The sequence below is a fragment of the Tinamus guttatus genome, unplaced genomic scaffold (genome assembly GCF_059628265.1).
Source record: "Tinamus guttatus ecotype Peru unplaced genomic scaffold, ASM5962826v1 Tinamus_guttatus_pri_ptg000846l, whole genome shotgun sequence".
Taxonomy (NCBI): Eukaryota; Metazoa; Chordata; class Aves; order Tinamiformes; family Tinamidae; genus Tinamus; species Tinamus guttatus.
In genome coordinates, this window is record NW_028289380.1 from 35348 (window position 1) to 61420 (window position 26073).

Here is a 26073-nt window from a genome sequence, read left to right on the forward strand (position 1 = left end):
GGGTTATTCTAGGGTCTCCCCGGCACATGTTTATTTTAGGGGGTCTTGGTGGGCTGTGAGTGGGTGTTTGGTCCCCCTGGACAACTGTTTTCTTCAAAGCAGGCTGACCAAGGGCAGCTGTGGAGCCCCTGAAGCCCCTGCATTCAGCCTTCCACACTCACACCTTTCAGCTCACATCCAGCATCCTGCGTTTTTAATGTGCAGCAAATGGCCATGGTTTCACCAAGGGTCAGCCAAAAAGCTGAGCCAAGAGGCGGGAGCTTCTGCTAATGACATGTGCTTCTGCTCTTAGCTTTGCACAGACGTGGGGTCCCACACGCTAGAGCAGGCAGAGGGAAAACGCTCCAGCGGCAGCCCATGACCAGGCCCAGGCTGCAAAATGGTCAAACACCCCTAAGGCACCCCAAAACGAAAACCCTCTGCAGTTCATCCCAGCGCAGGTTCGTCCTTGCGGGGCAGTGGCTCCCAACTCCTGTTTTTCCTCCTGGGCTGTTTTGAGCCTGTTGGCATGTAAACAACCAGGCAGAAACACCGGAGTCTCTGCAATTGCACAAGCACCAGGAAGCGAGAGCGCCCAGCACAGAAGCAAAACCTACGGAGCCATTTTGGCCAGCTGGTTGTGACACCACCCATGACGCCACCCCTGCTGCCTGCAGCTGGACACCCTTGCCAAGGAGGTCAGGGCTGTCCGCCCCGTGGGACATCGAGGGATCTGCCCCAAGTGAGCAGAGCGGCACCAGTCTCCCCTCCTGGCATGGCGCAGATGGGGACATGTCATAGAATCATAGAATCATAGAATGCTTAGGGTTGGAAGGGACCTCTAGAGATCATCTAGTCCAACCCCCCTACATACGCAGGGACACCTAGAGCACGTGGCACAGGACTGCGTCCAAACGGGTTTTGAAGATCTCCAGAGAAGGAGACTCCACAACCTCTCTGGGCAGCCTGTTCCAGTACTCTGTCACCCTCACTGTTAAGAAATTTTTCCTTAAGTTCCTATGGAATTTTTGATGTTTCAGTTTCCGGCCATTTCCTCTAGTCCTATCAGTGGCCACCACTGAAAAGAGACCATCCCCGTCCTCTGCACTCCCTCCCTTGAGGTATTTATATACACTGATTAGATCCCCTCTCAGCCTTCTCTTCTCCAGGCTGAACAGGCCCAGCTCCCTCAGCCTCTCCTCATAGGGCAGATGTTCCAGGCCCCTGATCATCCTTGTAGCCCTGCGCTGGACTCTCTCCAGCAGCTCCACATCCCTCTTGTACTGTGGAGCCCAGAACTGGACACAATACTCCAGATGTGTCCTCACCAGGGCTGAGTAGAGGGGCAGGATCACCTCCCTCGACCTGCTAGAGATGCTCTTCTTAATGCAGCCCAGGATTCCATTGGCCTTTTTGGCCACGAGGGCACACTGCTGCCTCATGGTCAACTTATCATCCACCATGACACCCAGGTCTTTCTCCGCAGAGCTGCTCTCCACAAGCTCGGTCCCCAGCCTGTACTGGTGTCTGGGGTTATTCCTCCCCAGGTGCAGGACCTTGCACTTGGCCTTGTTGAATTGCATGAGGTTTTTCACCGCCCAGTTGTCCAGTCTGTCCAGGTCCCTCTGGATGGCAGCACAGCCCTCTGGGGTATCGGCTACTCCTCCCAGTTTCGTGTCATCAGCAAACTTGCTGAGGGAGCACTCTGTGCCTTCATCCAGGTCATTGATGAATAAATTGAACAGGACTGGACCAAGGACTGACCCCTGGGGGACCCCACTAGCCACAGGCCTCCAACTAGACTCTGCACCGCTGATCACCACTCTCTGGGCCCTGCCATCCAGCCAGTTCCTAATCCATCTCACTGTCCACTCATCTATCCCACACTTCCGGAGCTTGCCCAGGAGGATGTTGTGAGGGACGGTGTCAAAAGCCTTGGTGAAGTCGAGATAGACGACATCCACCGCTCTCCCCTCGTCTATCCAGCCGGTCATTTCATCATAGAAGGCTATCAGGTTAGTCAGGCAAGATTTCCCCTTGGTGAATCCATGCTGACTACTCTTGAGCACCTTCTTGTCCTCCATGTGCCTGGAGACAACAGCCAGTATGAGCCGTTCCATCACTTTTCCGGGGACGGAGGTGAGGCTGACTGGCCTGTAGTTGCCTGGGTCCTCCTTCTTGCCTTTTTTGAAGACTGGTGTGACATTGGCCTTCTTCCAGTCTTCCGGCACCTCCCCCGTTCTCCAAGATCTTTCAAAGATGATGGAGAGCGGCTTAGCTATGGCATCTGCCAGCTCCCGCAGCACTCTGGGGTGCATCCCATCAGGGCCCATGGATTTGTGGGTATCGAGGTTCCTTAGGTGCTCTCTGACCCAATCTTCCTCTACCCAGGGCAAGTCTTCCTCTCCACCAGCTTCTTCTCTTGTCTCTAGGGCCTGGGGCTCTAAAGGGCTGCCCTTGGTAAACACCGAAGCAAAGAAGGCATTGAGCAACTCTGCTTTTTCTGTGTTATTTGTAACCAAGGTGCCCATATGTCCGATGTCCTGCTTCCCCAGCGCAGTGCTGCTACCTGGCCAACCCATGGCCACGGTTCTGCACTTGCCCCCTTTGAGTGTCCCGGGCTGGATCAGCCACCACCATCTCCTGTTCTTCAGGCTGCACACACGAATCTGGAGCTGGTCGCAGTGTCCTTCACGCTTCCTCCTGGGCTGTCTTGGTACGCGAGCCATGGCTGTGTGGGAATAGGCAATCCCAAAGCTAGATCTGCCAAGCGATGGCAGGGGTTAGCTGTGATTCTCAACTCCAAGTAGCCATTTCCAGAAAACTCTCCTGTGATTTCCAAGCAAAGCTCCATCTTTGTGGAGTGCAGCCCCCTGCACAGAAACGCCTGGAAAGTACCAGCACAAGGGGCTTGAGCACTGAAAGCAACCATAGGGATGCCAGGCTGTGCTCGTTTTTATTAGTCCTCTCAGGATTTAGGAAGGATAACTCAATTTCCGAAGGACTGGAACCAGCCAAAATATCCAAACTGGGATGATGGAATAAACCCCATTGAACTCCTGCCGATCTGAGGGCTCTTGAGCTGCAGCGAGGCCAACACGGTGGGGGTCTCTGGGTGCTCCAGGGCAGCAGCCCCACACTGCGTGTGCATGTCCCAGTCGACTGAGGTAGGATCAATATTTAGTGTCAATAGCCTTCTAAGTGCTGTGGAGGGGAAAAAAGCTATTTCTGCCATACCGTGTCAGGGACCTACTTTTCTAATCTCTTAGGATCAAGTCTTATCTTATGGTGGTCCCATTCCACCCATTTTGGCAGCCGTGCTGCTATGTTACCCTCCTAACAGTCAACGCCGTAATATTTTCTCCTGTGAGCAAGCCCCCACTGCACACCTCCGATGTCCTCGGCAAACACCGAGACTTTTCCCGCTCCTCTCCGAGACAGGTACAGTAAATATTAACCACCCTGAGGCAAATGAATGGGGGAATAAGTGACTCGCCCAAGATCAGGCGCACACTGGTGCGATGGAGCCAGCAGTGAGGATGTCCTTGTATCAGCAAAAGGTCGCGGGTGAGTCTCCAGGAGCCGTGCGGAAGACAGCGTTTAAAGCCTCAGCGTGATGCACAGGGGATCCTCGTGGGGGCAAAGCCCCCCAAAGCCTTCACAAGCGGTGCAAAGCCCCAGGCAGCGGCGTCTCCCTGGATGCGTGTGGGGACGGCGAGTGCTGGGTGCCTCCTTCTAACCCAGGTGGATCAGCGAGAAGGCAAAGAGGAGGGTCAGTGTGGGGGAGCCGGCCACAAACACGGTAAAAGCAGATCAGAGGGCCTGGCAGGCAGGAGGAGAGTGCCGGGCAGCTTCGCGGCTTCGGAAGAGACAGTGCTTTCTCTCGCTGTGGAAATACGAGGGGGAGCGGCAGCAAAGGTAGGTAAGAGCGGAGCAGGTGAGGGTCCGGGGCCGGGAGTGGAGGCAGCAGCCAGATTAGGCCGTGCTGCCCTCGGCCGGGATGCCCGGCAAATCCAGAACGCGTGGCTGGAGGCACCACTTGCTGTCACGATGCCAGGATGTTCAAAGATGGGTCCCATAGGGTCTGTAAGGGTTTAGCAGAGCAGCGCTAGCCCTGCCAGTCTGGCACAGTGACACCATGCAACGTGGCCTCTTCCTCCACACCACAACCCCTCTGCACCGCTCGGTCCTGGCCCTCTGAGCCAGCGCCGGAGCTGCCGAAGCCTCAGCCCTGCCAGATCCCTTCACGCAAACGGAACATCCTGCAGCTCTGTGTCTCCCATCCTGCAGGCCCAAGTGTTCCCAACTTCGGAGCTGGGCACAGCTCAGTGCTTTGGTGGCCATCAATGCTGTTTTGCCACACACTTCATCCACGACCCTCCTTTAAAGCTTGGAGCCCACTGCAATGGCAAAACCAAGGCAGCAAGCGGCTCTGATCCTACCCCTGGGAAGGCCCAAGGTGGGGTTTTAATGGCTGTTTCTTTATCCATATCCTTGGGAGCCTTAAACCCAGGATATTTTGGCCTGGGGCAAGCAAAACAGCCTGTCCTTCAGCCTCCCCCTTGGCTGCCAGAGATGGAGGGCTCATCCTGGGCTAGTCTGACAGCTGCAAGCGAAGCTCTGGCCCTTCCTCCGCATGGCACCCTGAGCCTTGCTCAGCCTGTTCCGGAGGATGCCCTCCTACGCACTGAACACTCTGCAGGCCGGCGCCCGGCTGGCAGGTGAGGACCTCCTTCTGGGAGACAACAGGTTGCAACACTTACCTGCTTCGGTGATCGAGAGACTTGCTGGAAGTCACGGAGAAACTCTCTTGCAAGGGCAGTGATTCGGGTGAGCATGTAGCTATTGCTCTGGTGCTGCTCCTCCTTGCACGGAAGGCTCCAAGAAGCTCTTACAGATTATCTGTAAGGTTATTTGCAGCCTGGGGGATCCCCGCACACACATGTGTGACATTGCTCCCAGGCCAGCAAGGAGAACCAGGTGCACAGCCAGGCCTTGTGCCTTGGGATGTCAGGGCCTGGTGGGGACTCACTGGCTGCCCTGAGCTCTTTGGGGACCCTCAAAAAATCCACAAGCACCAGCCCCTGTTCCAGCCTGGAGACCGAGGGGCTCCATGACTGGGAGAACGAAAACTTGAGGGAAAACACAACCACACTCCCACTGCGGATCTCAACAAGGCTTTGTCTTGATTTTTTTTTTCCCCTAGCCCTTCTGGCTTGAATTTATTTTTTCTTTAGCCCTCTGACAGTTGCTGTAAGCTGAAGGAAGAGAGATTGTGGGCACAAAACTTCCTGGTGGATGTGGCACGGGGCTGCTCGCCACTGGGGAGACGGGACCACTGCTGCAACGAGCCGCGCTGCGCTGCTGTCGCTGCGCATAACGCCAGCTACCGCTGCCCAGAGCTGCTCTCCACTGCTGGCCCCACCGCCTGTATCCTGTTGGGCAACAAGATTTTACCATCTTGCACAAACAGCAAGAGTTTTCACTTCCCTACGGATTGGCGTGACTTTGCCCGCCGGAGTCATGGGGGGTCTTTGGGAGGAGAGCTGTTGTTGTCGGTGCTTTGCTCTGCAGAGGGGACGTTGTCTCCGTTGCTCACGTCAGCTCAGGACGTGGAGCTCTAAGAAAAGAATTAAGCAAGTGCTTTTCAGGCAGCTCTTAGAGCTTCCAGGATATGGCCCCATAAATACTGAATAAAGCTGCCTTGAAGCGATGCCATATAACGAGCTGAGGCTATTAGGGCAGCAGGTTGGAAACTTTTTGAAAAAAAAGCTTTTCTTTCCCCCCTGCTTGCCTCCAAAGTCCATTTTCTTGCAGCATTTTGCACAAGGAAAATTTTCCAGGCTCCTCTGTGGTTAACTTTGAATAGGCACCATGGGCTCTACCGCCCTTCTTGCATGTTCCCCCGATCTCATGACTCCATCCCCAAACCTGAAGGTGTCCCAGCTTGTCCACAGGGACTTCAGCCCTTCAGCTTTATGCTGCAGCAATCCCCAGACCTCAATGCAGAAACATTCCATTTACCTCCAGGGCAACTGGACTTTTTAAACTCTTCCCAACGGTGTTTCAAAGCTCAGCTGGCAGCAGGCAGAGTGGGGGGCTGGGGTGTAAACCTCACTGTTATTTTTAAAGGGGAGGAAAAGGAAGGAAATTCTCCCATTGCTCTGTGCTCCTTCCCACAGGAAGAATTGCTCTTTCCACATCACAGGTCTTTGCTGCTGGCTCCCACCTGGGGAACAACCCCAGAGCAGAGCAGAGCAGGTAGGGAAACCCACGTGCTAGGGGAGCTAGTGAGAGATAAAGCTCCTAGGTTTAGGCTTTAAGAATGTAACAGAAATGTGACTGGAGTCCAGACCAGGGAGATGTTAGAAGGGGCAAAAGAGACAGAGCCAAAAATGTGGCCTCCGCTTGCCTGGCGTATTTGGGATCACAGCATCGCAGGTGCCAGGGATCCCCTTCCTGTCCAATCCAGGGTCCAGAGGGACTCGGAGCAGCATCTGCTGCTCAGGACCAGTGCCAGGCATCCCTGTGCTTTTGCTAGGCAAGGGATAACCAGGTAGAGGCCAAGGGAAGCAGGAAAAGGTTTGGAGTTTTTATTCCACCTCAAAGCATCGTTTGCAGAGATGAACTTCAGCTGCTCCTGCTCCACACCCACAGTGGATCCAATTGCCAGGAGCAATTGCTTTGCTGTGACATTTTGGGCAGCAGTGAGTCCTCGCCTGCCCTGTAACCTCCTGCCATGGAGCAAGAAGCCAAGTCCTCCGAGTCTGTTGGACTTGGCAATTTTGGCATTTGGCCTTTTTGAATCAGAAACCTCCCTTGTCTTTGCCAAATGCAGGATTTATGCCCTGGCTTTGTAGTGCTTCCTTTTAAACCAGTTTAATTGCTGCCGTGCACAGTTGTAAATTATCATGCTGGGGAGCTCGTGGTGACCCAGGAGCATCCTCAACTCTTCCTGTGCCAAACTCGTGTTGCCCACAAGTGATGGAGCCCCAGCCTCCCTCCTCCTATTCTGAGGGGTCCTCGCAGCTCTGCTCTCCTCCACTTGCCCTGGGCAGGACATCGGGCGGCACCAGCCACCCAGGCCATCTGCGCATCACCTCGTGGCTCGTGGCATGCCAGGCCCTGCCCGCAGCCACCCGCCTGCTGCGATTCCTGGAGGCGGGAGAGGCCAGGGCCGCACGGTGACTCAGAGCGGCCCGACCGCCAACAGAGCCAGCGTCACGGTCCTGGGGCCGCTCGCGCCTGCCTGGACTTCGCTCTCCTTCCTTGGTGTTCCTCCGTGTTGTTAAAAAAATGCCGCTCGTTGTTATTTTCCTGCTAGGCAAATAACTCCCGCCAGTGCCAAACAGAGCCGCTATTGTCCCCTGGTTCCTTTTCTGCCGGCACAGCCTGTTTTTCTTAGCCCTATCGGTGCGGTGGCAGGGATTAGATTGCAGCACCGGCAGGTGCCCTCCAGCTCTCCTTGGTGCAGGCGAGACGCAGCTCTGCGCTGGGCGTCCCCAGGGTGTCCCCTCGCTGTGTGGCAGGGTTGTCCTCCTTGTGCCTCCTTGTGCCTTGAGTGGAGGGGAAGGGGCTCTCTGAGGTCTGCTTCTTGGGGCCAGACCTGCAAAGCCCTGGGGAGGCCAGCGCTTTGTCACGGACTGGCCATCGCATGGGCCACTGATTGTCACAGAAGCATCGTTTTTGCACCCGAGCTTGAGCTGGACCAGCCAAGAGGCACTCAATGGCTTCATAGGGTTCAGCCTGGTTTAATAATGGGGAGGAAATAAGTGTTCTGTCCCTCTAGGAGTAAATTCAGCAATGAGAAGATGTTCCTTGCCCAACCCAAGTGGATTCTGGCTCTTGTTGTATTGGTTTAGGTGGGATCAGCCCTGGCTAAGCAGGTTGTTCATACGCAGTCCAGCCTGGTGTGTAACTAAGCAGTCAGTGCAGCAGGTTTCAATGTTTTTTTTTTTTTTTTTTTTTTTTCACAAAAAGTGGTATTTGAGACATTCAAATGCACCTCTGGGCCCAGAATTAGATGTCTCATTGATTTTCAAATAATTTCCGGAACCCAGTTCTTGCCTTTTCTGCTCAACTCACAAGGCACCACAGTCCTGGTCACCATTCTCACCTATGTGCCCTGCTTTCCCAACCAGGCATAAACCAAAAATAGCTTCTTCCTCTTCATGCTAATCCCCTTGCAAACATTTACTCTGCGTGAGTCTCCATCCTAATCAGCCCTGGAGATTTGTGGGAGATTGCAAGATCCTCTGGTCCAGGAGGGGAGTTTTCAAAGCCAGCTTTTTAGCCACCAAACCCAGCAGACAGCTCCAGTTTGCAGGTCTCATGGGACACAGCATTTACATTTCAGACTTCTGGATTCATACAGGTCATTTCCCAGTCAACAAGTTTCCTTTTTTTTTTTTTTTTTTAAGTCCACTTCTACCTGCTGTGGGCAGAGATAAACTTCAAATGCAACTCTGCTTCAAATGCAACTCTTCCCCTCTTCCCCCCCAATATTAGCTGCTAGAGCACAGAGAGTGCTGGTTTTGCAAACATTTCAAAGCCAATTCATGGATTTAGAGCCCTAGCTCCCAATTTTTGAGCTGTTGGAAGAGGAAGGATGCTTTCCTTGTGGACACCAAGTCAAAGTGGTGCCCAGTTAATGCCGTAAGAAGGCTAATGAGTTGATCTTTGACGTGGTATGTTCATCCTGGCTGTAGTTATGTTTTATCATCTCATAAACAGGAAGCACATTTGCAAGTCAGCGAATAAAAATCTGGGCAAGTGACCATTGTTCCTGCCAAGTAAATAGAGGCAGGCAGGTTTTGGTATGCTGGGTTGCCCACACACCAGACCAAAGTTGCCACAGTCCTAACCCGCTGAATTAGACACCCTCAGCCTTGCACAGGACCCAGGGAGGCATATCTGAGGGCGTTCCCAAGCCACACGTCACTAGCCAGCTGTCCCCAGAGAGTCCTCCCTCACACAGAGAAGTGCTGTGAACGTTTGGGAAGACTTTGACGTCATTATGAAGAATTCTGGCGGCTCGCTACACCATGACCCATTGTCTTTTCTACTCATCGTGTTTAATGCGCAGTTGGGCTGATGTTGCCCTAGAGGAGGGAGAGCTGAGACACCGTCTTTGCTGTGCCGTCTTTGCTATGCCATTTGGTGAGCTTAAATATCAGAAGGTAAAATAATAGCTGCTGGGTCAAAACTGGACCAGGACCTCCACGTCTCCCGTTCCTGAAGAGGGATTTGGTGCAGTGGTGATTTTTTGGGTCTGGGACAGCAGCTTTTCCAGAGGACGGGCACACCCTGCAAAGACTCACTGTAACACTTCATTAGGAGGTTTATTTGCCCAGTTGTCACCTTTGGGTAGAAGGAGTCCTGCCTGTTCTCAAGCGTGCGATGGTCGTCTGGAGAACGCCGGGCACCGATCCGGCCCCAGGCGCGTTCCCGCAGCCGTGCCTGCGGCCGACTCCCTGGCCAGATCCGTCATCACGCTGCTGCCAGCAGTTCTTTAAAGGGTCAGAAGGATTTAGCAGAGCAATAATAAGATTACAGAACCTGCCCCCTTGGTCACCTCTATTCATATGAGTTCAGTCACTACCTGAGCCCTTTACACTCTGTTCATCCAGCCCCACTAAAGCTCTGCCATGCGCACAGTGACCTGACAGTTTGTTCCAGCCTTAAACAACAGGGGGAAAAAAAGCAGTATTATTGATAACCACAGGCCTTCTCTGTTGACTTTTAATGAAAGGGATCTCACACCACCACCCAGCAAAAGGAACAGCAACCCTCGGCTCGCTCATGTGCTCCAGCCTGTGCAGACCAAGTCACGTCTCAGGATGCGTGAAGGATGGGGCAGCGACTTTGCCATATGGACCAGCCTGGAGAAGAACATTAAGCACTGACCAAGATCTGTAGCAGTTCTGCTGGGCTTGAGCACCTACAGGGAAATAGTGGAAGGAGAGACCGCATTTGCTTATCTCTGTCCTGAACTATGTTTCAGAGGTGGGAGGTGGTGAAATCAGCATGAGCTTAAACTAGTTTGGAAAAGGCTGGTAAGATCCAGAAACCTGAAAATAGCAGAGGTCAAGCTTCCAGAAACATCCAGTATCTTTATCTTCTGATCCAATAAAGATGCTACTAGAAAGCAGTGATAGCCTGGACTAAACTAAGTAATGCCATGGCCAGGCTCTGTTAAGCAAGCATTAGGTCAGCTCAGTAAGGCATAAGAGTAACCTTAAAAAGCAAAAAGTGATTGCTCGAAAGCATTGTCCTCATAGTAAAGAGGGACCGTATTCCCCAAAGTTCCCTAAGATCAAACGTGTTTGAGATACGATGATTTTATTAGAGTTACTATAATAATCAATAACTGTTCAAAGGAGGAAAATGTGATGAGATTTGTGGTGGTACTTAGTGTAGATTCTGTTTTTTTTTATTCAAAATATGATAATCACTCACAAGACTGCAGGCACATTTTGGTTCCTGAACATTTGATGTATCTACACTTGACTGAACAACGATTAGTTACAAAGCCGGTTGTTCTGGATAAATTAATAACTGTCACTTTGTTAAGAATAGAAGGGTAGATGTTGACCTGGAAAGCATTTAGCATCAGAATTATTAGAGTAATGCTCCTGGGTGGAATAAGACAGGATTATCCTGATTCAGCTCCTCCCCGATACTCACTTACCCAGGTTTTGAAATATTAGGCTAGAGCTTTCAAAATTCTTTGGCACTTAGGCAAATATCCACAACTGAATGAGCTGCTGGAAGTTGGCAACTGGTCACCTCTGCTGTCAGCAGAGTACTTTGCCACAGACAAATACAACGTCCCCATCTTTATGTATCAGAGCAACAATGCAAAAATATTTCCACCTCTGAGAGCCCCAAAACAAGCTGCTGTTTACCGCCACCCACATGCGTACAGGAGGCAGGACTTTGGAGGCCACCTGAATTTTGCAATGTGATTTATCTAACAATTGCGCTACTACGAGCAGGGAAGGACACCTTTGGCCTGATCTAGTCAGGCACATTAAGGACAAATTCAGTTAAACTTCACAGCAACCCCCATGTGAAGCCAGTGGGCAGGTATTAGAGAGAGGCCAAGTTAGAACATCTCTCAACTGCTTCCACCCTGCTCTTGATACCAGTTACTAGCATAAATACATTTTTGTTCAGTATCTAATTTGAGAGTAAATGCGGTGTTTGCTGGGTTACGTTGGCGGATAGCAAGTAATACATTACAGAAGGGAAGGAGTGGGTACAGAGGCGTCACCAACAGCCAAGATACCCAAGCAAGTCTGCTCTGGTGTCCTCCAAGGACCTCGCAGGGTTGAACCGTAGTGCTAAGAAACAAAACCTCTACAAAAATCCTGGCTACGACCCAGTTCCTTCTTGGAGACAGGGATCAGGACCCTGTTCTCATCATGGTACCAATAACAAGAGTTATTATAGTGTCCTCATAAGATCTCCCCGTGTCTGACTTTGTTCGTACAGGTAGCAAATACCGTTACTTTCCCACAAAATTTTCCATTGAAGGAGGCAAGACTGAAAACAGAAAGACATTCAGTCCTGTTTCACAGATGAGGAAGTGAAACACGGAGCTTGTTTCACAGAATAAAGCAAAGTCTAAAAATAAACCCAGAGTTTCCAGGCTGTTGCCTTAACTAGAAAAGCATCTCCTTTCCCTACCACTTTGGTTCCTATCCCTAACACTTGATCGGTTGCCTACTTTTCCCTACTTTGCAACACCATAACAACCTATGGCGACATGAGAACTCGCTCCAAGGCGCAGTCATTTATTCAGCAGAAATTCTGCTTGGTTAGTTCTGTTTTACGCAGAGATGAATCAAGTCAGGGCACAGGGAAGTGCTGGAGCACATGACGCTAAAGGAAATGTCATTTCAGCTCTGCCCACTCACTCTTTTTAAAACAATTTTTGCACCTCTCTTTCCATTATGAACATCTAGTTTGGAGCTCACATATTTGGAGCCTCCAGCTCTGCTCTCTTCACATCCTCAAACATGGAATTCAAGGTAATGAGGGCATCCTCTTGCCCACAACATAAGGGTTTTATTATTATTATTATTTAAAAAGCCACAAAACCAAAGGTGCAAAGCAGGAAATGTCACCTCCTCTTCCAAGCAAGGATTGTTTTAGCTCTTTGCTGCTACAAAGAGCTCTCACATCCTGCCCAGCTCAGATCAGCCACTTCTGCAGGGTTCATCTGCTTCATCCAGTCCATTCACTCCTGGTCAGCCCAGGATCCCTGGGTCATCCTGCTGCCCTTCAGCCCACCCTGGCCAGCACAAGAACTTCCACCTTCCAACCTTCGCCTCCCCACTCCATCTCAGCCAGAGGCTATTGGGGTCCCTAGGCCCAGAGATCCATCTCCATAGGGTGCTGGAGGGAGGAGAACGTGCTGAAGCACAGTTCTCTGTAGCCAGTTGACAGACGCCTGAGCTCGCACACCTACAGCTTCATGGGACAACAAGTCAAAAACAAATAAATCGCCAGCTTTGCATTTAGTCTTCAGGTTTCTGCATATTTCACCCGTTCTCTTCTAAGAAGCCTTTTCCTCACAGGCTGGCAGCCAGCACTGCGGTGCAGGTAGATCCCTGCATGCTTTCAGCCCAGTGTCTGAGGACAAGAAGGAGCCTCCTGAGCAGAGCATGTGCACACTGCGGCTTCCCACACCTTTCCAACAGCCTAAATGCAGAGTTTCTACGAGACTGGTAAAGGTGTGAGGGGAAGAGATGGCAGCCGAGCTTGGATTGCAGGTCCTGTAAAGACACCATGAGAGTGAGCACCACTGCATTTTTCATAGCAAATTCATCATCATCTTCCCCAGCAGGGTTTGAGCAGCAGCAGGCTCAAGATAATTCTTCCATTGGCAGAACCAGCCCAAAAGCTCAGTCCCAGGTGGTGTCAGCCTGAAAATACCAGGGAGGGGAAGGAGTTCTTCACTGCCTTGCTCGGCCCCACCTTCTATCCTGTTTTCCCAGAACATCCTATGGAGTAAATATTACCTTTGCCCCACAGAGAGGCTGGCACAGTTTAAGATTTAAGCCATCGCTGGTCACAACTCATCGCTGATGTCACAACTGTCAAGGAGCCGGGGAGAGGCAGTTGGCAGCGAGGTGGGTGGGCTGTGTCCTCCTCGCCCGTGGCGCAGCCCCAAAGGGCCCAAACAATGAGAGCAGAGAAGGTCCAGGGATCATAACCAGGAGCAGCCAGAGTCCAGGTTGCCAGACAAATTTGCAATGATGAGACAAGGTCCAAAGTCAAGCCAGGAAGCCAGGTCAGTAAGGCGAGGTCATGATCAGCAAGGATTGTAGCACCTTCTCTGGTGATGCTGGGACTGGATCAAACCACTTTCTACAGTGATCTAATTTTTATTTTAAAGTGGAGGTATGTCCACCTCCCCAAAAGATGGGCTTCAGGGCCTCATCGCCCTTTCCCAAACAGCTGCTCCATAAACCCAGGCATCTCCCTCCTGTATCGCTCATCCATGGCTGACTGCTTCCCACCTTTTACTTTCACCTGGAAAGATCCAACAGACAGGAGAGACTGAGCTTGGCCTTGTGATAACAGCTCCCAGGGCAGGATTTGCTGCAGGGCCTAGGGAGCTGCCGACCTCCATGCTGCCAAGGGAGAAGCCAGGCATCTGCAAGTGGGTTATTTTTCCCTGTGCCTGGGTGCTGTCCTTGGAGTCCTCTGCTCACCATGCACAGAGAAACGGCTCCTAATGAGGAAGAAAAAGCACAGCAAAATGACTGGTGCATAGGAATTGTGCATCCTTCTGCAGGATGACCATTTTCACAGGACTTTCTCCTCATTTATGATGTTTAGGTGTAGATTCTCCCCATTTTCTCCTCACCTCCAACAGGGTTTGACCATTTGAGTAGTGTAAGGAAACCTGCACTTGGGAGATCCAGTTACTGGTCTTCCTTTAGTTGCCAGTTTACGGGGTGTGACCAGGAGAAACAGGTAGCTAGAGCTTTTTGTGTGCCATGGAGTCCCTACCTGCAGCAGTGACCGCTCAGTAACGTTGGGGAAACAGAGAAACCCTGGAACTCTTGCAGTTCTGCCAGGCTGAATTGCCACCAGTGGCTCCAGGGATGCTGGGGACAGTACAAAACAAGGAAGCAGCTTGGGATGGGGCCTTAGAATAAACAGTTGCCCTGCAGGATTCCCTGGAAAGGCCTTGAATGGCTCCCAGATGTTTCACGCTTTGTGCCCCAGCGTTTGCGGAGGGAGTCAAGAAAGCTCTTCTTAAACTTCTCATTTGCAAAAACATAGATCAGGGGATCCAGACAGGTGTTTGCCATAGTGAAAACCCAGCAGACATAGTAGGTGACTTCCACTTGGTGCAACAACTTGCAAGACATGCTGTAGTACTTCACAATTGTGCCGACGGTCCTGCAGATGTGCAGAGGCCCAAAGCAGACGGCAAAAATCAGCAGAGATACCGTTATCATCTGTAAGGACCTTTCCTTCATCTTCTTGCCTCTGGTGCTTTTATTTGCTACTTTAGTAATGGCAGCTCCCAAAAGAGCACCAAAGGCCAAGGAAATGGCAAAAGGGAGAAGGAAAAAGAATATACTCATAACCAGGTTGTAGAAGAAGTAGAGAGAGACCAAATCTGACTGATGAATATTCAGGCATCTTGGGGAGCCATTGACAGGTAAAGTCTTGAGGAGGAAGAAGAAAGGCAGCCCCTGGACAAAGATGACAAGCCACACAAACAAGGACAGCTTACTCAGGAAGGTCCTCTTCTTCCAAAGGGACTTGTTCTTGTACCTCACAACAACAAAGTAGCGGTGGATGCAGATGAGCATCAGGAAATAGATGCTGCTGTACATGTGCACAGCACTCAGGAACACTTCTAGCTGGCAGATAAACTGCCCAAATGGCCACTTGTTGCCCAGACTGAAATAGGCAATCCTGAATGGAGCAGCAGGGATGATCAGAACATCTCCCAAGACCAGGCTGAACTGGAGGATCATGCCTGAATCCCACTTCTTGATGCGGAAGCAGAATACCCAGAAGCTCAAGCCATTCAGGGGGACACAGGCCAGGAGGAGCAGGGTCGCCAGGACAGGGATGGCAGGGTGCATCTCCTGGGGCAGGCACTCCGTGCTGTTGTTCATGATGGTGAGGTAGGCCCGTGGTTTTAGGAGAAGCTTCTGCACTGCTGAGACCTAAGCTACAAAGGATGAGGTGAAAAGAGAAAGCCGTGAAACTACCAGAGCCCATGCAAGCTGAGGCTGAGCTTGATTGAAGGCAGCGGCAGTGCAAGTAGCAGAGCCTGGCTTTCAAACAAGATTACTGGTCTATGGCCAAAGACAACCACTGACTATCCCAGCCAGCACAGAATGAGACCTGGTAAATGCAAGAGGCCACATCTTGCCTTTTGCAAGCAAATACAATGCAGTGGGAATCAGACACCGGCTTCTTATGCTCAGCTTGGCTTTCTCTGATTGCACTGCAAAAGAAAGCGAAAAGGCTGAGAGAGCCATAGAAGCAGCTTAATGTTCACCACTACGAACTCCTGAGGGGATGCAATAATGATGGTGTTACTGCTTGGCTCCAAAAGACTTTGCATTTCAAATCATTTGTAAGATCCCGGCACCATCCCACTACAGCAGTTTTGAAACACTCCCTGGCTGCTGTCAGACTTCATGGCTGCTGTCAGACTTCATAGCTGCTTTCTCCGCTACCAGCACTGGCTACTGCCTTGTGGGTAGCTCTTTATCACCGGCCATACAAATAGCTGTAAGGCTGCCCAGGTGCTTTCTTGCCTCACTTTTTTAGGGAGAAGGAGGCTCCAAATGGGCTTAGAAAAATAAATGGCCCTGTCACCACCATGCTCTGCAGTGACCAGAGGAGCACAAGGCAGGGAGGCTGGAGGCATGCAAGTTGTCTGACTGATATTTTTCATACTGCGGTCTTCCTGGCAAAATAACCCGTGCTGGGTAAGGACACATCTGCTTGTAACATTTCTAACCTTTCCCGGAGCCTGTACAAGTTGTTTGCTAGCTCCATGCTAGGAAGGCAAAGCTGGGAATCCTCCTGCATCCCAGAGGAGCAGGTTAGGAGCATTCCTGGAAACCTCTTCTCGGTGAGGATCATGAGTGGTGCCGGCCTGGTTCCTGTGGGTCCATTGCTAGCAGGACCCCTGGGAGATTGGAGCAGAGAAACCGCTGAGAGCCAGTTCCCAGGTAGGCAAGGTCAGGGTGCCTACAGCAAATAAGAGAGTAGTCTACACAGCGAGATGGCCCCAGCCTGTGACTGCATTGAGCATACGCACTGCCCAAGCCTTCAAAGTCTCCTGAATTGTATCTATAGAGTGACCCAGATTGGTGGCAGCTGCCGCTGGCAGGAGCGAGAGCATCTGTGCCACCCCTGCGCTCTGCCCGGCCCCGGCCGCTCTCCTTCTCTGGGCACAGCTCGGAGGCTCACGGGCACCTCTGCAGCAGGTTGAATGCTGGGTAAATATATCTTTAATAAAGCACTTACCTTGTCATTCAAAGGCTGAATCTGGATGACTGAAACCAGTTACCATTCTTTTGCCTAATTTCAAACCGTTGGATTTTCACCCTGCTTCTAATATTGGTCACAGCTCCCTCTCCTTTGGGATGTAACGGAGTGGCAGCCAGGCATCACCCCGGGCTGCTCCCAGCCCTGTGCACAGCTACCCTTTGCTGTGAGCCTTTTCCAGGAAGAGTATTTTTAGCCAGCCACAAGGGCCCTGCGGTGACGGGCTGGCTGGCCTGTGCCCCATAGTGCTGGTGGTCACAGGTTGCCGCTGTGAAACCCACATCCGTAGTGATGGGACAGGACTGGCCCTATGGGAGAGAGAAGGCCTGAAGGAGCCATCTGGGACCCGCTCACAGATGAAGAGCTCTTAAACACAGGCCTCTTCCTCCTCTCCTGCCTTCCGTCAGCTGTAGAAACTTGCAGTTAAAAGGCACCTTTCTGCTCGCCCCAGGATAGCTGGACGTGGTAGCTGGGGAAGGGACCTGGCTTGAGCAGTCCCAACGTTCCTCTCCACCTGGATTGCCCAGGACTGGCTGAACACGAGATGCCGTTTCCCCTGCCCAGCTTTTAACTCTTGTTTCGGCTAAACCAGGCACCTGAGCCATGGGCAGGAGAGCACTGCTTATAATATGCAAAACTGTCAGCTAAAGAGATTGGTTTCCAAACCAGAGAGCTGTGTTGATGCTGTGGACATCCATGTTTCCATTAACACTCTGCTTAGCAATCTACCTCTCCCTGCCTTTGCCCCCAAAGCAAGCCCCAACTCTGAAAAGCTAATTTTAATACATATGACAATTTCTTTGTGAAGAAGGCAGGGAGATTCTACTCTGAGTGAGAGGACAAAATGAGTGGAAAGAACAAAACATCCAAAAATTGCTCAAAAAATTGAATGCAGCCTTAACTTCACAAGGCAAAGCAGAAGATGAGTCGCTTTCACTTAACTTGAAGGTGAATTAGGCAAAACATTAGCCATGCAGTTATCTCAGCTACAGCAGTAGAAGTTGAAACTAATTTAAAGTAGAGGAACCAAATCTAGTATCCGACCTCGCATTTCTGAACACAACAGGAATTTTGATCACTCTTTAAAACATGTCTCCTGTTTTAGATCCTATAAAACTTCTCTAGCATTGCACACGGTTACATTCATGGAGAGTTTTGTCTTTGCAGACTGGTTCCTGTATGTGTTGAGTGTTAAAATAGCACATTAATGCACTGTTGCCCCAGACTTACCAGCTGTGCATGTGGAACAAGGCCGTGGGGCTGCAGCAGGTGCCAGGCCGGGCAGCCACGGCCAAGCTCCTTCAGCCCTGCAGAGAGGAGAAATGCAGAGCAGGAAGAGGCTTCTGCATCTGCCAAACTGCACGATGAAAAGGGAGAGCTCAGTAGTAAAACTGCAGCAGCTCAGAACACTGCAACTGGTAAAAGAACAAGCTGATTTATGGGAACAACTCACTCTGCTAGAGCAACTGGGACCTCCTGAGTCAGGTTGAGAAGCGTCACGTAAGCACGTGCTGGGGAGCGGCCTGGCTGCCGCAGAGCCCATGCTGCTTCCCCAGGCTCCTTGCGGGCCCACAAATCTCCTCAAAACTACTGCCATCGACGTAACTGAGGACAACAAGCCCCAAATCTTTGCTTTGTAAATAGGACAATATGTAGGACAATATGCAGAGTAGAGACTAAAAGCCCAGAAGGTGGAATACTGATGCTCCAACCCAAGGAACACCATGGAGCCACATGGAAATGACCCCTATGGGAGGGTTATTCTGGTCAAAATTTGGTCCTCTGAATCCTCCATAAGCACTCCAGTGCTGCCTGGCAGCCTGTGCTGTCCTGGCTTGTAAGCAACCATTTCAAGTCAAAAGTGATGTTTCTGAGAGGAATGTGGCTTGGTGTACAGCTCGTAGCATCTGTTAAAAGCAGAGGCTGCAGCCCACAGCACTGTCTGCCTGGGACTTTAACTTGATCTAAGCCACATTAAACAACTTTCTTTTATAGCATCTCGCAGCATCTGATGAGAAGCGCTCCATATCTTGCACTTGAATAATGTACAACAAACTAGGGGAGCAGAAGGCATTCCTGGATCTCCCCTTTTAAATGCTGCTGTTTGAGAGTAGCTAAACCCAGCGGGGATTGTGAGCAGAGCTGGTGGCAGCAGCCCCCAGTGACAGCAACCCCCCAGTGACAACCTGCACACCCCTGACCCCTGGTACAGCCCGTCCTCACTGGGGCAACTTGCCCCCTTCCCATGCAAGAAGGGGACATGCGTATAGCAGGATCTTAGGGAGAAACACCTGGGGTGCTGTAAATCCACAGCCACACTCGCTTGAGGCAGAGCAGGACAAGGAGCCTCAACATGGCTCCATGGCACTGTAGACACATGTGGAAAACCTGGGAGTCTCCAACACATTGCCCAGCTTCCTGGAGAACACAAAATCAGGCCCAAACTCTCCCAAAGGCTTAATTACATCAACAGACACTTGTTTGCAGCTGTGTTGGGCTGGCCCTTTGGCCGAACAGTAGGATCTGCAAATCATAGAATGCATAAGGTTGGAAGGGACCTCTAGAGATCATCTAGGCCAACCCCCTGCACACACAGGGTCACCTAGAGCACGTGGCACAGGACTGCGTCCAAGCAGGTTTTGAAGATCTCCAGAGAAGGAGACTCCACAAACTCTCTGGGCAGCCTGTTCCAGTGCTCTGTCACCCTCACTCAAGAATTTTTTCCTTAAGTTCCTGTGAAACTTCTGGTGCTTCACTTTGTGGCCGTTTCCTCTAGTTCTGTCAGCAGCACCATCCTCCTCACTGCCTCCCTTGATGTATTTATAGACACTGCTCAGGTCCCCTCTCAGCCTTCTCTTCTCCAGGCAGAACAGGCCCAGCTCTCTCAGTCTCTCCTCATAGGGCAGATGCTCCAGGCCCTCGATCATCCTCATAGCCCTGTGCTGGACTCTCTCCAGCAGCTCCACATCCCTCTTGTACTGGGGAGCCCAGAACAGGACACAGTTCTCCAGATGTGGCCTCACCAGGGCTGAGTAGAGGGGCCCATCATGAAGGTTGTCTCCCTGCGAGGGTCTTCACTTGGGCCATGGCATCACACTGCTCACCCCGGGCCAACTCAGGGCTTTGCAGATCCAAACTGCCACTGACTGGGTACCGAGAACACGTTGTCACCGCCAGCTCCCACTACAAGGTGCATTTCTTTGGCATAACCTTCTCCAACACAGATGCAAAACAATTTGGATACTTGTATAAAAAAAGCAAAACCTAAAACGAAACAAGCCTCTGTGTTGCAATCACATGTTCCTCTGCAGTCAGGACAAGAGAACAAATGTGTTATTCACTCAGTAGCAAAGAGGAACGTGGTCCTGTCACAGAATCACGTCTTACGCCATCAGTCTGCAAGTCTGGGGATGACTTGCAACCCACAGCCTGTGCTGGCTGCCAGGATATGGAACCCGAACCTGTAAAGAAACATGCAAGGGCTGAATGAGAAAGGAGCCAGCCTGAACAGTGTATATGTAAAAGAGTTTATTGGAGGTAAAGAGGAAGATATTTACAGCAATAAATCCAGCATGTGATCAGCAGAGCAAGGCATCCCTGTCTCTCCATAGTTCCCTAAGGAAGCCGTACCCAGCACATCTGCCTGCCCCATCTAGGTCCGTTTGTCTCTCCGAGCTAGGCGCCCGGCCTGTGCAGTGAGATCAGTCTCATCCTGCACTGGCTCAGTATCTATCCAAACGTCTGTTTGCACTAAATGCTCCCAGCAAATTCACAAACACACTTTCTGAAGAGCAGGGGAAACACCAAGCGGCATGTCTCCCCGCAGGACTAAGCCTGATTGAACTCCAGGCAAAATCACCCTCAGAATTGTTTCCTTGATATTTTTCCTCCTCACACCTTCTCCATTCATTCATCTGTGGATGCCCTTGCATGTATTGGGATAGCCAGCTGGGAAAATAGCCACAGTGTCGCAGAGCTGAGGCACATGTTTGCAAGGAAGTTTATTCTTTGAAATGTGCAGAAAGCAAGTTACTTGCTACTCCTATCTTCTTTAAAAAAATAATATCAGTAGGCATAAATTCCAGTTCCCAAGGCATAAATTCCAGTTCCTCTGTCAGTGGAGATCTCCATCTGAGTTAGTTATCCAGCCTGCCTAGGACAGAGGACAGGTCACTTCAGAGCCCACTTCACCCAGCTTTCTTTTGAGGTCTGCGTGTGAGAGGTGAATGGCAGCAGTCACAGGCCTGTTTCAGGACAGGGGTCTGGATGTCCAGATTGGACATAGACACCTTCCTCCTGCCAGATGATTCCTGCTATAGGCGACTAAACAAACACAGTGTCAACTGATGTGAACTATTTGCAAACATGCAGACAAATGCGTAATTGCATCTCGTGGCTGCTTGTGGATAACAAACATATAATCTATTCTGACTCCCTTCCCTGTCTACTGGATAATGCATCTGTGAGCCCAAGTCAAGTTTATAAATGGTTGGCGATGAGAAAAAACAGGCTGCATTTGAGCCAAACATTATGTTCAGCAAATAAGGCAGTCAGTTTTGCCAGGAGCGCTCGCTGTTAGGAGCTCAGCGGCAGAGCCCCTCCAGCACTCAAGAGTTTCCCAGTTCTGCATACAACTGCTACGGGGCGTAGAGGATATAGGAACTGACTTTTGCCACTGCAATCTAATCTTATTCTTAAATCACAGACTCCAATAAAAGAGCCATAGTGTATTCCTTTCCCAGCTATCTGCTCATTAGAAAGTTGCTATTATATCTGGCTCCACTGCTGGGATTGCTCCAAAGTAATCTAATTAAGAGAGCGCTGTAGTAAATTTCATTCAGTGGCATAACTCTGAGTCACTGGTTCAGGGCATTCTCCTGTTCCATGCCAATGTAACCAAAATAGTGGTGGTGAAGATAAGCAGAATGCCACAGTCTCACAGTGGACCAGACTTAACAAGAAAAAAGCATTTCCAAAGTGAAGAGTGTCAAGACTTTTGGGTACTCAAGTGGATGCAAGTTATCCTGGGAGTAGTCACCAGCTGAGCACAAAAAATCTCTATTCACTTTTGGAAATGCTGTTTATCAGCTATGCAGTCCCTGGTTAGAAGTAAGAGGAGATTGAAACCATCCAAAAGCTTCCTGGGGTTGTCCATGCAGGAGCAAATTCCATTCTTCTCAAGAGAAATCTACTTTCTATCTACTTGACCCTTTGGAAAGAAGAAAGAAAAGTCTCTTCTCTGCTTTGCAGCCAAAAACCTCATCCCAGTTTAGACAAGGCTGCTGCTGGCAGGGGTGCCTCCACCCATGTTCCCAACACATAGCATCAGGATCCCGGGAGGAAGGGGCAGCTCCTTCCTTTTCAGTCATGCCAGGCTCAGTGAAAAGGAGAAATTCGCAGGTGCAGTTCACGGTGCCTGGAAGGTGCTGTCGCGTTGCCTCCTGCATGGTGACAGGCTGGCACAGACCTCGCGAGGAACGGGTGTATCTGGCTTGGTTAGCACTCGCCAAGCTCCTGTCCGACTGTCGGGTGCATCCTCACGCCTTTCGGATGATTCTTCCTGGTTTTCTCCAGTCTCTGTAGCGCTCCCGGCGCACAGAGTGGACCAGAGGCCTGGAGAAGCTGGAGTGGTTTGATCTGGAAGCAGTGCTAGCAAGGCACAAAGTGAGATATAGTTACTGGAATGAGCCTGTGCTAGGGCCAAGTCCCTTACATATTTTAAAGAAGAGTCACCAAAACCAAGATCTTTTGCTCTTCAGTGCCTCCATTTCAAACACGTTCAAGCATAGTCTTCCTTAAACACCCTAACAACGGCATCATGCACACCGAACACTTCTTTGGGCTTTTGCTATCCTTGCTACGGTCCACTCTTGAACTATAGACATTATGGACATCCTTGAATTATCCATGACGCCACATGCAGGACAGGCCAGGAGTGCTGTTGTGGCTTCAGAGGTGCTGGCCCTGTGCTCAAATAGGGCCGGTTGGGTTGACTTGATGGCTCAGACCCACTGTGCCCTGGGGATTTCTGCATTCCCAGATGTGCCATGCTGGGATTTTCTTTCTTTACCCCTACCAGCACCTTTGTTACCTACTTCTAAATAGCTTTTGCACTGCCAGTGTCTTTGCTCTGCCTGAGCTGGCCTGGCCGGGGTTCCAGAAGCTGCGTTCCCTGCAGCCGCTGGCCTGCGCGAGGCAGCTCTGCCTCTGAGCAGGGTGAAGTGCAAGAAGGGTTTTTATTTTTTTTCCCCAGAGATTTCTGGCAGCGTCTAAATAGATCAGCACAGTGAATGTGCATAATCTCCTGCTAGTGCAGAGGGTGACGTGGAGCACAGCAGAGAGACAGCAGGAACTTGCAGTGAAATTCCCGGGGAATGAGGTGAGCGCCCTCCCTGCACCAAGGGCAGCGCTGGGGCTCTGTCCCCTCTAGGCTCTACCCTGAGCTTCCCTGTGAGCCCCAAGGATTTTGCCCCTAAGCACCATGCAGATACAACTACAGGCACAGCTTGCCTGTAAACAGGGGAGAGTGACAGTGATGGAAGCGGAGAGGCACTGCGGCCGCGGGTGGTGAATGGACAGGGACTCTGGGAGCGGGGAGCCAGGAACAGCTTTGGGAGTGGAGGAGAAGTGTGAAGGTGAGAAAAAACTGCTTTTGCACAAGGCTTGTTACTATTCAATATCCACAAGAGGAGGAAGAGCCCTGAAATCCCTATCTCTGCAGAGGACGCAGTCAAGAGACAGCTCTGCCATGTCCTAATTAGCGCTCTGGTTTATAACTTAATTTTGTAATTGGTTTTCAAATTAATTACTGGAAATAAGCAGACTGGGGAAGTGGCAGCTCAGGCCCTGTGGCAGTTTAGGCCTCATGAGATGGAGCTCCAGCTCTGTTGCGCTGGCCCAATTCCAGACACTGCTCGGAAGCGAGATGGCCTGAGATCCATCTGCCCCAAGGCCTGGCCGGCTGTTTGCTCGGGACTATACTCCTACGGGAAGGGTTGAGGTGACTTCCTGGGCAATGTCTGCCAATCCTTCCTAAAATTAAATAATCCTCAAGCCTCTCTGACCCCTGAGCGCTGCCCTCTGCCCCACACAGACACGCTTGATCTCGCTCAGACGTGACCTACAGGCCCTTCCCAACCGTTAGAGGCCAGCAGATATGGCTGTCGTTAGGCTTCAAGGGCAGCTCTTTACAGCTGTAGGAGAAGAGGCAAGAATTACTTTTCTGAGCAAGGAGAAAGTTGCAGCTGCAACCTGTGCAGCTGCAGATAGACAGTACTTACAACCCGAGCTTCCTATTACTTTTAAGCTATTCCTCTACTGGGGTTGTCTCCACCCATGGCTGCATTCCCAGTGCCAATCATTCCACCTGTAGCTACAACCCGTGCAAGGTGTAGCTCAGCTTTCCTGCTCAGGAAAATCAATCAGAGCATTTAGCCCCTAATTACAGATGGAGAAAGTGGTTGCTCTCCATGGTCTAGCTACTGATTTTCCACAAGTTGCAGGAACATCCTGACACTGCTGCTCTGCTCTTGGAGGCCTCATGTGTGGAAGCGCTTTTAGTTTGGGGATGTGCAGCACCAAGCACCTGGGGCTGTGGTTACTGCCGGGGCTGCTGCACATCACAGCACCGGGATAAACAGGGAGTGCTGTTCTGAGCGCTGCAGCAGTCAGACCTGGAGCAAACTGGGTCACGAGAATCTTTCCGGATCCGAAGCCGGGAGAGCTGCTGCGCTATTGGCTGAATTGCAGGTGCTGGACTGGAAGCCTCTTCAGCCTTGTGGCTCAGGGACAGGTCTCATGACCACTTTTGTTATAAAAACCCTGCAGCGTGAAGATCACAGTCACCCTGAGTATCATTACAGTAACACTTGAACAATATTTGCAGAGACATATTTAAATTTTAGAGACGTGCTGTTTTTTTCCTCTCTTTTATCCATATTTCTATGCCCTATTTTTGCTGCTGGCAGGAACAAGAAAGAGATCAGTGTAATCCGAGGATCAGTAACCCAGGGGCTGGGAGGAGATGGGGAGATAGCGACAGGCGCTATAGTGATTGAATGTGAAATACTGCTATTACGGAGAGTCCCTGGAGGTTTGTGTCTCATTGATGAATATCAAGCATCAAGTGCAGCTGTGGTGCTACCCACATTTTCTCTTCAAGGTGTATTGATGAGGGACCTGAGTTATGGAAAATATGCTGAGTTACAGCACAGCTCCGTAAAAAACAAGTTGCAGATGTAGGTGTCTGTCCAGCCCGCAATGCACTGCAGTTTCAAAGGACAGACAGATCTCACCCTGCCGCTCTGCATTAATACCCAGTGGATGCTGAACACATGCACAGATTTGAAAGGACTGTATATATGTATGTATGTATGTATAGAAAAAATGCAGCTGCACCAAAAACCTTTTAAAACATAAAATTCATCAACTCACCTAGCAGACCAAACCGGACCCGCTTGCTTCTTGGGCTTGGCTATTTGCTTTTGATACTCCATCCAGCCGCTGACCAGCTCATGGAGGATCATCATGTAGAGGAGGAAAATAAGAATCCTGGGGTCCATTCGTGGCACTTCAGGATCTGCTTCATTGGGCACAGGAGACATTTGATCCAGGGCGATGGACAGGCAGCCGAGGGGGCCGTTCCTGCTGGCGGGGAAGAGGGAGACAGGCGGAGCGGGAGAGATGAGAAAGGTCTCTGCCGGAGCGGAGCGCTGCCGGCTGTGGTTCACACGGATTGAGTTAACGCTGCAAAAATCTCCCGCGGGCAGAGAGGCTGCTGCCTCTCGCATGAGGCAGCCTGAGCAGAGCTGCGGAGGTGACAGCGCTTCCTTTCGCAGGGGGCATCACGTCCTTGGGAGCGCCAGGCTTCCCGCCTCCCTCTTGCCCGGCTTTGTCCACATTACTCGGCAGCCAGGAGCTTCCTACCCTTTCCTGGCCACCACAGCCCCAGCAAGCGGCTGCGCAGGGGGACTTGGCTGCCGAGCCCAAGCCCCGTCTGGCTGCAAAGAATAAATTAACCCCCGGGCGGCGATGAGGGATTCTTGCAGCTAGAGCACCTCGGGCGCTGGGGCTGCAGCGTGCCAAGGTTGATTTTGAGTGTTCTTGAGTATTTTGCAGCTGGGGAAGCTTTTCTCCTGCTTGCTTGTCCCATGTTCCTATTCCTATTCTCATCCCTGCATTATCGCTCCTCTGCAGCTGCTCTTCCCCCATGGCAAAGCTGGAGCGGGGTATGTGCTGTGCAGGAAAGCCCTGCTGCCCCTGTTGCCTGGTTTCTCCGCACTCCAGCTCCTCTCCCAGCCCTTCACCTCTCCCTGCCATCCCCCTAGAGAGCCTTAGGGCTTGTTTAGACACCTGTATACAGGGACAAAAAAAATCATTTTTTCATGGTTAAAATCAAGTCTATTCTATACTCATTATCTGTTTCTAAGAGTATTTTACATACACAAAACTCATGTTATTTAAGTGAAACTTCACCATGAGTAAAGCAGAAAGTCCTCCACAGTTGTTTAAATAATGGGATCATCTAGAAATGAGAGGGTAGGTCAAACCATC

The 26073-nt window shown here is 51.0% G+C and overlaps 1 protein-coding gene across 1 annotated transcript; it reads right to left on the reverse strand.

Annotated features, from left to right (window-relative positions):
- Positions 1-14132: 14132 nt before the first annotated feature.
- On the reverse strand, positions 14133-15131 carry LOC148591377 (P2Y purinoceptor 4-like). The gene has a single exon (XM_088537681.1). It carries the CDS (start codon positions 15129-15131, stop codon positions 14145-14147), a length of 987 nt encoding a protein of 328 aa, XP_088393807.1. The 3' UTR covers positions 14133-14144.
- Between the last annotated feature and the right edge of the window lie 10942 nt (positions 15132-26073).